The sequence below is a fragment of the Centropristis striata genome, chromosome 18, assembly GCF_030273125.1.
Source record: "Centropristis striata isolate RG_2023a ecotype Rhode Island chromosome 18, C.striata_1.0, whole genome shotgun sequence".
NCBI lineage: Eukaryota > Metazoa > Chordata > Actinopteri > Perciformes > Serranidae > Centropristis > Centropristis striata.
Genome location: NC_081534.1, coordinates 18,955,186 through 18,967,141, shown reverse-complemented (window position 1 = coordinate 18,967,141; position 11,956 = coordinate 18,955,186). Strand labels below are relative to the sequence as shown.

The 11,956-nt window shown below is 40.1% G+C and overlaps 1 protein-coding gene across 1 annotated transcript in view; it reads right to left on the bottom strand.

The window, feature by feature from the left end:
• The window catches only part of ube2j1 (ubiquitin-conjugating enzyme E2, J1), a 42,792-nt gene continuing 30,836 nt past the window's right edge, over positions 1-11,956 (bottom strand). The window contains exons 6-8 of the mRNA XM_059356736.1: positions 11,121-11,250; positions 9,194-9,322; positions 1-2,793 (exon numbers count right to left, since the gene is read on the bottom strand). Of these exons, the coding sequence (XP_059212719.1) occupies positions 2,500-2,793; positions 9,194-9,322; positions 11,121-11,250 (553 nt within the window). The 3' untranslated portion in view covers positions 1-2,499. The remainder of the gene's footprint in view (positions 2,794-9,193; positions 9,323-11,120; positions 11,251-11,956) is intronic.

The window sequence follows — 11,956 nt, the reverse complement described above, 5'->3', positions numbered from 1 at the left end:
TTAAACACTCTCCAACCAACAGATCCATTTCAATTACTTTTAAAATCAAAGTTTAACCAGATTATAGGAGGTGTCTTACCATATTCTGTGATCACCTTAAATAGGTACTTTTGCCACAATATGGCAATTCTCGCAGGAGGAGTAGCCGAGCTGTTCACACCCACCAGAAGCACATTTCTCCATTGTCAACAAGCGATAATGCTCTTCTGCTCTTTGTATTTCTGCAAAGAGCAGAGGATCGTTTCTGCTCGTCTCTCAAGCCTCTGTTTCCAAAAAACTGACATATAATATGTAGAAAAACCCTGCATTCATTTGGTGTTGAAGTAATCAGAGAAATGAGTCAAGCAGACACAAGTGACATCACTTGAGGATATTTATCACTTTACACAGCTCCCTTTGGAGACACTAAAAGCTATATACAGGTACATATAAAAAAAATTAGAATATCATGAAAAAGTTCAATATTTTTTGTCAATCATTTCAGAAAGTGAAACTCATATATTATATAGATTCATTACGCATAGAGCGAAATATTTCAAGCCTGTTTTTCTTATGTATAAATGAACACACTTTTCAGAAGCCTGACATTTGTGTTTAAAATATCCTTTTTTTAATTGATATTATGTAATATTCTAATTTTCTGAGACACTGAGTTTTGTGTTTTCATTATCTGTAAGCCATAATCATCAAAATTACAGGAGATACAGACTTGAAATATTTCACTCTTTGTGTAATGAATCTATATAATATATGAGTTGCACTTTCTGAAATCATTTACAAAAAATATTTAACTTTTTCACAATATTCTAATTTTTTGAGATGTACCTGTACTACTTTTCTTTCGCATGGCAGTAGTAGTGGTAGTAGTAGTACTCCACAACACCTGGATATACACTTTGATGTGTAGGTGGAGTTCCCCCTTTAATGAGTGACCAAGCTGATGTAAGGATACTGTCGCACTATAAGTAGGTGTGATTACAACCCTGATTCCAAGAAAGTTGGGTTGATTTGTAAAATGCAAATGCAAACACAGTGCATCGACACAAGTGTATTTATATACAAAAACAAAAGCTTAGCGGTTTGTGCATTAGATACGTTGTCTTTGGATTGTATTCGATGTGGGTCCCAAAGGATTAGCAAATGATGCATTCTACAATTCTACAATTCTGTTTTTAATACGTTCTTTACATCACCCAAACTTTTTGTAATCGGGGTTGTACACTAAGGTTATACAAGCTCTTAAAGGGGTGAAAGAAAGGGCAAAAACCAAACAATATTCAGATATTTCTGTCTGATTTCCAGGTACAGTAGGTTCAAAATTCCTCATGTCTGTTGTCCCTTGTGTGTGAGAACATTCCTTCAACAGCACCCCTGCAGTCACACTTTACAGTGGTCACAGAACATGTCGGAACACACAAATGTTGGTGAAACAGTCGGCATTTCTGCTTTATACTGAATGAAAGCTTCTCCTTTAATTCAATAAATCCCTGCTGCCATCTGAAGGCAGCAAAACACGTGTTGATATGCTGCAGCCTGTGATTTGAAAGGTGCTGCCACACACACCTCTGCACAGATCAGACCGGTCAGTTATAACCCGACACTGCTTGTTTATGTAGAAGACTTCAGATTACCAGGGCTCATCACTCCTCCTACTCATCACTGCCTCCTTTCCATTTTGAACAACAGTGGCATTTCATGTTTTATTCTTGAAATGCACAATGTTGCTATATTGTATTCAATACGATCCATTTACCACAAGATATTTGTTCTATCCAAAAAAGGCACTGCTCAATTATTAATGATAAGAAGATTAGACCCCATCTGCTCTTTCTGAACTGCAGAATATTAAACGCCCGCTGATGTTGTCAAGTTTCAAACTTCAGGCAAAAGAAAAACCTGCTGCGACCAGTTCAAAGCTAAGTATTTGAACCGAAAAGGAACCCATTCCACCAAGTAACAGTGGTTTTTGCATTTGCACCATTAAAAGCCCAGTATGCTTAAAAATACATAAAAAGGAAATCATATAGCATTTATACTCTGTGCAGATGCTCCCATGATTAATTCATTACTTTAAGAAAAAAAATCCCCATAACCTTTCTGACATATTATAGAACAGTTTTAGTTAAATAATGGGAACAAGCGGCAGCCCTAGCACAGAACAATTAAATGGAAGGGTACATGTGGTGTGTGTGGCTGCTGAACTGATCACAAACACAACAAAGCTTCCCGTTTTTAAATATGCATGACACACTGGAGAGTAAAATTCACATTGATTAAAAGACACCCTGGAGGTGTTGTGGTGAGTGGAGTGCCTCCTCTGCAGGAATGAAAGTTCCCCCTCAGTGGAGACTGAACCTTCTGCTGAAAAGCAGGAAGGGCAGAAGGTCAGAGCCAGCCACCGCCTCGGCTCTGGTTCCACTTCAGCTGGCCATAGTCCTGTTAGGGTGGTAGCAGGAGGGGTTGAGTTGATTGTGAGAAGGGGGGCAGCCAACTGTGTCGTCACAGCTCGTAGTCAAACTTGTACTCTTGAGCCAGGTAGATCCTGCGAAAGATGAGTGCAGCCAGGGCCAGGGTGAGCACCACAATAAGGAATACTGAGCCTGCATGGCTTTCATCCTGAGGTTGGCGAGGAGCCGGGGCGAAGACCGGCCTGCTGGCTGGGTTTCTGCCATCTCTTTGGCCCTGCTGGCTGTGCTGCTGGGCACGGCGCTGCCGGGGGCTGAGAGGGCGACTGGTGCTGGGGGCCGCGGGGGACGGGGGGCCCTCTGTTTCTGTGGCTTGGGATGCCTCTGCCTGTTAAGGAGAATGGCATTGAGACGGAATTAGAAGTGAAACAATAACTCAACCAATCAATTGTGCACACTGGATCCAGCTGCATGGCATTCCGCTTGTGCTACAGCTCCTTCATGGTAATTGGAGCAGCTACTTTTCAGCACACACAGAATCTTAATATAATAGAGTTGATATTATATTACATATTATTATAGTTAAGAGGTTGTTTTACTGAAAGGTGTGTTCTACATACACAAATACACCCTTGGAGCTTATTTATATGTGTGTAACAGATACTATGAGGCTGTAATTTAATTGTTTCACGTATTATCCCACCTCGTCTTTTATTTGTTGCCTATTTACTGACAGTGGTACAGGTCAGCATTAAGCCAATACAATCTAAAAACTACATATTTTTTCCTCTCTGTTCAAGCCCTCTGTCATTAGTAGGCTGGAATTGTTATCACCCAGAAACAGAGCTTTTGCAAATACTGACATACCCACTCAGTGAAGGTCAGGGGCTGCGTGGCAGTACATTTTAGACAACCTTTTTGTGCCTCCTATGATGACACATTACAGCTGTTGTCATTAAGCTGTACTCGTGCTGAATCAGCAGCACAACCAACAGCTTGGAAAGGTTTATCAAATCACTCATCAATTCATGCTCATAGAGTAGTGAAATCATGAATTTAAATCACAGTTTCCTTTTCTGCGACTTCATTGAAGTAATAAGTAATTAATTACCTTTTTGGATGAGCACCTTAAAATCTACTCCCAATCTTAGTGTTAAAGGATGTTAAAGATTAAGTTATAATGCTAATTTTGTTGTTTAAAGCTAGGAGAGGCAGAAATATATGACATAATTTGGCAAAAATGTCATCATATTTGACACGCCTGCCCCCAAAAAATAAATGAAAGCAGCTCTCCTCCTGCTCTCTCCCCTGTTTGCTCTCTGTCTTAAGCCTCTCCCACCAGATGCGCATGCATGGGCATGTGCCCACGATTCAGAGAGTAACCTGTAGCAGTACTAGTCATTAATTTAAATCGTCCCAATGCGAATAACATAGCGTCCTCTTTGCAAACCTTTGGACCTGTTAAGCACTTTGAGGTGAAAGGGTGATTTTAGGCTCTGGCTGGCTACATAAGCGATAATCAGCTGCGGCTTATTCAAAGCTAAACTATTAGATAATAGAGACTTTATTGTCATCCATCTATCTACAGTGCAGTACAGTACATAGAGAACCAAACTGTGTACAAAATGAGTTCAGTTTATTGTAAAGGGTGTGGACATTTGCTGGGAAACAATTAGAAGAGCTGCTGATCTGCTGCAGTTAGCCTTCAGACCAGCATGAATATGGAGCTGATGGAGATGGAGAGAAAGTGTTGCACAAACTTTAGTCCAGGTCCAGTTCACTCTGTGTTATGTTGATTTCATTAAACATTGGCTAAAGACTTTGTTCCTCTTTGCACTGTACATAGATGGATGATAATAAAGACTCTCCTATAGTAACTTGCAGTTTAGCCTTGAATTAGGTGCAGCTCGGTTTAAACTGCTGAAAGGCTTTAAGAGACATGCATGTGCCTCTGTATTTGTAGCACAGCCAATAGGAACACTCTCTCTCTCTGAAGTGACCTGTGATTGGCTAAAGTCTTCCGTCACAGGCCAGATTTCCTGAAGCCTCAGAAGAGCCCAGAGAAGGTGCTGAAATCTACTTTTCTCCCAGACCACATACATTACAATATGGAATATTTGCCCAGTGATGCTGAGAACAAATAACTGCCTATCCCACCTTTAAACCAGTGCTACTAATGGAATGAGTGCTCTCTTACTTTTTGACCAACGCAAACCTAGTTCATCTCCTGGGATGGAGATGAACTAGGTTTGCAGTTGGTTCAACTTGCAAAACGTCTCAGAATCTGTTAGCTTTTCCACAGACTCGAGAGCCATGTCATTACGTCACTGTTTACGTCTCCGCTCTCTCAGCAAGTATAATAACAGCAGACTGCTTCGTCTCTTCACAAATGTTGCAAGCCTAAATTGGCATCCAAACATGACTGATAAAACACATTTGTTCTCCTCATCTTGATCACTACAGAAGGAGATTATGTTCTTCTTAACACGTAAGATGTTAGACTTTGTTGTACGCTAAGGCTAACCCGTAAAAATCACATTGCAGTTAAACAAATCAAAGAAAATGAATGATACAAGTTTGAGTTGGTCTTGTTGGTCAGATAATCCCACCCCCAGCGCCTGGATCAACAGATGGGGTGGCTGTGGCTCAGTTGGTAGAGCGGGTTGCCCCCCGATCGGAGGGCTGGTGGTTCGATCCCTGACCATGGCAGCCTACCTGTCGAAGTATCCTTGAGCAAGATACTGAACCCCAAATTGCTCCCGATGCTGCGTTCATCGGTGTGTGAATGAATTCCCAATGGTGGCAGGTGGCACCATTTAGGGTAGCCTCTGCCACCAGTATGTTTGTGTGTGTGAATGGGTGAATGAGCGCAGTCTGTAGTGTAAAGCGCTTTCAGTGGTCGCAAAGTGACTAGAAATGCGCTATATAAGTGCAGGTCCATTTACCATTTACCATGTGTCCAACATCAAAAACTTGATGTCCAAATGTGCAAATAACCTCATCTCTACTCTGGCTGCTCCATCAAATAATGTTCGCAAAGAAGCCCGCAACCTAGGAGTAATTCGACAGACAGTTGTATGTTGATGCCCAGGTGACTAAGGTAGTCCAGTCGTGTTTTATACAACTAAGGCTACTTACCAAAATCCGGTCATTTCTCTCACGTGCAGACTTGGAAAAAGTCATCAATGCTTTTTGTTTTTCCAGACTTGATAATTGTAACACACTTTATTCCGGCATCAGCAAACTTAATATCCACAGACTTCAACTAAAACAGAAAGCTGCCGCCATGCTGTTAACCTGCACTACAAGAAGGGAGCACGTCACACCAGTCCTTGCTGCCCTCCCTGAGTTTCAGAATTGATTTTAAGATTTTACTGCTTGTTTTTAAAGCCCTCAATGGTCAGGATCCTGCTTACATTAGTGACTTACTTACTCCCTATGCCATCCAGCAGGTCCCTACTAGTGGTTCCTATATCCAGACTGGTCACAAAAGGTGACCGAGCCTTTGCTGTTCGGGCCCCAAAGGTTTGGAACAACCTCAAACTCAGTGTCATCTTTTAAATATCTTCTTAAAACTCACTTTTATCGTATTGCCTTTTATTGACCATTTCCTTCCTTTACATTGTTTTATACATTTTTTAATTGTTTCAATTATGTGTTCTTAATTGCATTTTGTTTTATTGTCAAGCACCTTGTAACTTTGCTTTGAAAGGTGCTATACAAATAAAGTTATTATTATTGTTATTACTGGTCGAAAAGGGGTATCTAGGGACAGAAGGCTGTGAGGGGGACAACTAACCCATGAACAGTGTGGACAGGCTCAGCCTTTATACAGCAAACATATATTTCACCTAATTAGAGACTGGCTGGAGGGATCCTGCAGAAACTGGGCAGGGGCAGTAAACAGTTTGTCCTGCATCCCCCTGTACTCAGTGAACAGCAGCAAGGCAGTATGGAACACTGTGGACCAGACAAGTTTTAACTCTTGTCCCTCCAACTTCAGCGGCAGATGGTGAGTTTTATTTTCGACATGACCCTCCTCAGTTTATTCAAACTCAGAAACACTAATCTCTGTTGACCCTCCTCTTTGCTCCTTCAGACTGGTTCGAAGGATAGCAGCTGGCGCCAAAATCAATCCTCTTAGGCAACAAAGCTTGTCCATATCATCAGAACTGATGAAAAGAAGCCACAGAACCACAGGCTCCAGGCTACCATAGCACATGATATCAAAGAAAAGTGCTGATATCTAGCTGTTTGATTTCACACCACTACAGCCAATACAGCTGGCATGGTGCTGCTCAGCATGCCGAATCTTTTCCTTTAATACATATTCAAAATGAATGTGGAACACAGTGGGATGTCAATAGGCGATGAAGCGTGCCATCAATTAAAAGAAACAATGTAAAAGACATGTAACTAACTGCATATAGACAGCACCATATAATCCTTTTGATTGTACACTGAAGAGCTTCAGAATACCCACTGCTCGATTTCAGCTTTGGAGCTTAAATGGATTGAAAAGTAAACAACGGAGTGCTGAAGACAGGTCACGTTTTTTATGCTAAACATCAGGAGAAGGAATTGACAAAGCCTAAATAATCCTTAGTATCAACTTTGTTGCATCAACTTTGTTGAAAAACATTCCCCACGGTAAGAATATTTCACCCCAGAATAAAAACGATAAATTAAATTCCCATTGATGACGTATGAATGTGCGAATGTGAAGGAGCTTGTTTCTAAACGGGGCTCCGGCTCCGTTATCTGGAACTGGTTTGGTTTTTAAAAGTCTGAGCAGCAGTTCACCACGTGAAAAGTTTGCAAACAGTTTGCTGTCTACAGTGGAGTCTATGCTTCAACCACAGACATAGTAGCCAAGCAACTGAGCTGTACATTAGCCTAACCGTTCACTACATAACGAGTGATTGGAGATGGAACAGCTGTTGCCTTCAGACGAGTTTTCTCCCGGATGACCACACGGGTGAAAATATTGCAAGTGGTTTGAAGCAATTTCTGCAGCAATGGAAACTGGACGAGGCCAAAGAGGTGTACCTGAGCACGGACAGAGGAGCTAACGTGGTCAAAGCAGTCGCCATGAACCAGTTAACAAGGCTGTCCTGCTTTGGACATGACCTGCATATTGCTGTTGCTGAGTACTGATCTTACTGTCCCTTTACTGTATACATGTGCATTTAACCGATTTTTTTAAATGTGCTATATAAATAAAGGTATTATTATTATTATTATTATAAACTCACTGACATAGACTAATGTGAACTGAAATAGACGTAATTGATATAAAACATTCTTGAAACGTGTCTGAATTTTCATTCATTGTTTGTTTTGTTTTTGTTTTGTGTTGCAGAGGGATGAGCAGGATTGACAGAGCTGTGGGAGTCTGCAAAAAGATTGGCAGCTTGTACATAAGTATATACATACAGATATTCCTGTCAGCCACATTCTTGTACACCAGAGTATTTCAGTGTTTACATGTTCATTGAAATGTGTTGAAATCATATGTTTTTTTGTTTGTAATGTTGTCATTTGCACTATTTTGTAACCCAACAGAAGAAATGGTGACTGCATTTTGTTATAACATTTGTCCATTATATGTTTGAGTGAAGTGTTAGGAATATGAAAACTTGCACTAGTATTTGTGGCATGTTCCAACCACTGGTGATTTCAACATACATATTTTTTTTCATATTTTTTCTTAGTTTATCAGATTAAATTTATCAGATTGTATTTGCAGTTGCACTACTTTGTGATTTGTATAAGATAAGTTATTTTTGCTGTTTGTACGGTTTCTTTTTACTTTACACTTTTGGTGATAGATTTATAGTCAAAAAGATTCGGCTGAATTGGTGTTTATTCATCGTCATTTTTATCGTTACCGTGATAAATACCAGAAATATCGGGATGAATGTTTTAGTCCATATCGCCCATCCCTACTTCAGAACAAGCTGCAACTTCCTAGCAACTGGAGCCACTTATACCTTTCAGCCTCACCTCAATGGAACCTACCACCTTGTCAGGTAAGTAGAGGGTGAGCTAAGCTGACAAGCACAATTTAATACTGAATTTAACACAATACAAGTTATTGACTGAGATCAGTTCCTGTTGACATTACTTTATGTATATTTTGTTCTGGGCACACCTAACCAGAAGCAACCCAAATATAACACAAATGTCATCTACTATAGAACCATCTTACCTGATGCTCTTCACTTGGAAGTGCCCAGCCATTTTAAATCTTTTAATAATTTTTCTACATTACAGTATAACTATTGGTACAGCCCTACTACAATTGAGTGTTTTTGAGCATTTTGATTGATTCTTTATGTCCATTCCCCATTCTTCTCTATGGGTAATTTCATTATAGGTTTTTGCGATTTCTATTCCCGATCAAGATGATCATCAGGCAAAGATGGACGTCCACTGTTAGACCATTGGCCAAGTCTATTTTAGTTTTAGTTGGTCAGCTCAGATCAAGTCCTGTGAGACTGTGTAGACTCTCGAGCCACAAAGCATGTGTTAATATGAAAACCTGCAGTGGTGTAAGTGTTCATGTAAATGTTGTGAAATGAACAATAAATTAACAATGATATAATTTAAGAGCAACATAAAACCAACCAAAGAAAACACAACAATTGCATCAATTTGATTAAATACTGGTTCGGTTTTTGTAGTTTATATGCTAAAAAATGAAAAACCATGTGTGTCCTGAGGGTAGTTGGCTGGGAGGTTATGTGCTGTCCTGTGTAACCCCAAAGTAGCAGTATAACACCAACCTGCTCGGCCAGGGGCCCTTCAGAAGCTTCTTGGCCTGCAGACGTGGAGGCGTCTCCCTGGGCGAGTGTGGAAGGTTCGCTTTCTGCACCTCTGCTCTCACTCGCCTGTCTGGATAAACTGGACTCTGCCTGCATTAAAACACAGAGAACTACAGTCATCTACACTTTGTCTTGGCTCTTGTCATAGAGCTGGACAACATAACCTCAAATGTATATCATGATAAACTTTCATCTGCTTCAACAATGTTTAATATAAAAAATATTTGTTTTTAAATAAGGAGTGTCAGTTTTCCCTCTAGGATTTTTTTCAGCAGCGGGGTAAAGGGTTATTTGTCCCCTGGATGGTGTGCATGTGTAAATATCAGTCAACAATTTAAAAAGTATCAAAATTGACACTCCACTGCAAAGCAAGCTTTAGAACCAGTGTTTCCCACAGGATTTTCTGAGACTATGATTGGGGGAACTGAACAAAGTATGGGAATCATGGGGCATGCTCCCCCGGCGAAATGTTTGCCCTAAAAGCCTAAATTTGGTGGCTCTCGCACATTCTAATTTCACTATTCCATCTTAATCATTGCATATTTTAATGAATTGTTGTAAAGGAAATAAGGGTTCTTCTACGTTTTATTTAAGGCATCATATTTTGAAAGTCTTCTTGTAAATTATGTGGTGGACTCTGTTTACACATCCATGTGCTCTTATTTTGAAAGCTACACGTGTTTGCTTTTGTATTGTAGGTGGATCTAACACGTTCTTACCGTAACACTTAGTAAATACAAGCAACAGGAAAACAAGTGAAGGCTGACTGACCGCAGTGTGCTTCTTTCTCTTCCAGTAACATTAGCTAGCCATCCACTCCAACAGGTAGTCTAACCTCTCTCAGAAACTGGAGTAATGTTAACAGAGTGCTCGTGCTGTTGCGGTTGTTAGGACGTCTCCATTCACTCGTCCCCGCAGCGAGAGAGAGCTGTAGTCACTGCTACAGAATTTTAAAAAATAAAGCAATCCCCTATTCTGAAGTAACGGCGGGCATAATTTAGCAGCGACAGGCTCTTATTATGGATAACAGCTTTGCATTAATAATGAACATTATATGAAAAGCTATGCAATATATAGATAATATAACTCAAAGTTATATTGCCACCTTAAATGCTTGGTAAGCATACAAGCTTACCTTTGGAAAAGGACTTAAAAGAACTATCCTGACTTGGGGAATAATAATGGCAATCTTACTCTCATTATTTTTCTCCCTCTCTCTCATATTCTATTCATATTGTATTATGTCAATCAATTATGATAATTCAGTGGATGTATTATAAGAAATGGATTCCAAAACCAAAAACGGTGCCTTTTCAATCCAATGAAAATTACTCATCTAGCCCATATGCCAAAAAAGTGGTATGGCTAGAAAAGATTGGTCTATGTAAAATTTGTTTTCCTAAGCTGTGACAAGAATATGAGGATGAAGCATTAAGCAAGTTGTTACAATTTCAAACTTCATTGGCTTCTCCAGGAAATGTGTCAGGATGACTGGCTGTACAGCCCTTCTTCTGCCAAAATAAATATATCATGATGCCCCTTGTGTAAAAAGTCGGAATTCATGCATTATCGGGTCTGTTTGAAGACGACAAGCAAACAACTTTTGAAATGCTATGCTATGCTGATTGCCACTACTACAGCAGAGTGTAGCCAAAATAAACGGATTTGGTGTGATTTATTTGAACAAGACGGCTTAAAATGATGCAGACATATGTAACCACATGCTATGCAGGAGATTTTCAACGCCCTGGGTGTATCTGCACTATACTGAGTGCACTTTTGTAGTTGAAAATGTGTGATTGTGTTGTGATATGAGTAAGAGATTCATAACAGTTAATTGTCAAGCCCCATCATCAAACGTGACTTGTGTAACAGCGAGTGTTGGTACCTTGAAGTTGATTTGCTGGGCCAGCTCTTTAGCCTTGTGGTCCTCTGCACTGGGATTGCTGTTGGGGGTCAGAGCCAGGAGGGCAGAGCGCATGGAGCAGCCACAAGCCTCACAGCAGAAGTCCTGGGACCTGCCAGAGAACAGATGATACAAGGTGAGGTGGTCCTGCTAAAAGAATATGTTGCATGCTGTTTCTGCCAGTCAAATCAGGGAAAAAGGGTTACTTTTGAATTCTATATAATATCATTATATGGAAAAAAACTCAGAGAAACAGAGGCTGATGGGCATCACAAACGTATGTGTTAAGTCTGGAAGAGCAGAGTCAATTCAGCCAAATCTGTTAAGTTGTGGGATAACTTTTTTTTCTTAATATTGAATGCATCACATCTAATATGAGTTAAATTTTTCTGATGGTACCTCATGATGTTATGTAGTCATTTACATAATACATATTTCAAATTTGAACAAGAAATTTATCACAATCTGACCTCCTTCTGAATTTGGTCCATCAAAATAGTGACGTAATGGCAAACAACCTATTAGCTATTAGGCGAGTCTGCATTAGCCACATTTTGGTGAGTGTAAAGTTAACATGACCCACAGTACCATTTGCCTTTATTTTCTCTTCCAGATAAGTTGGGCTAGTCAGGGGAGTAGTTTACAAACAGTCTGATCATCTGACTTCTCATGTTTCTAGCTCCATCTAGCTTTTATTGAGATCTTGCTGTGTTCTCAAATTTCAATGGACTAATAATCACACTAGACCAGGGGTACCCAAACTTTTCTTTCTGTGATGGGGGGCCAGGGTCAGTCTATAATAGGAAATGATATGGGCC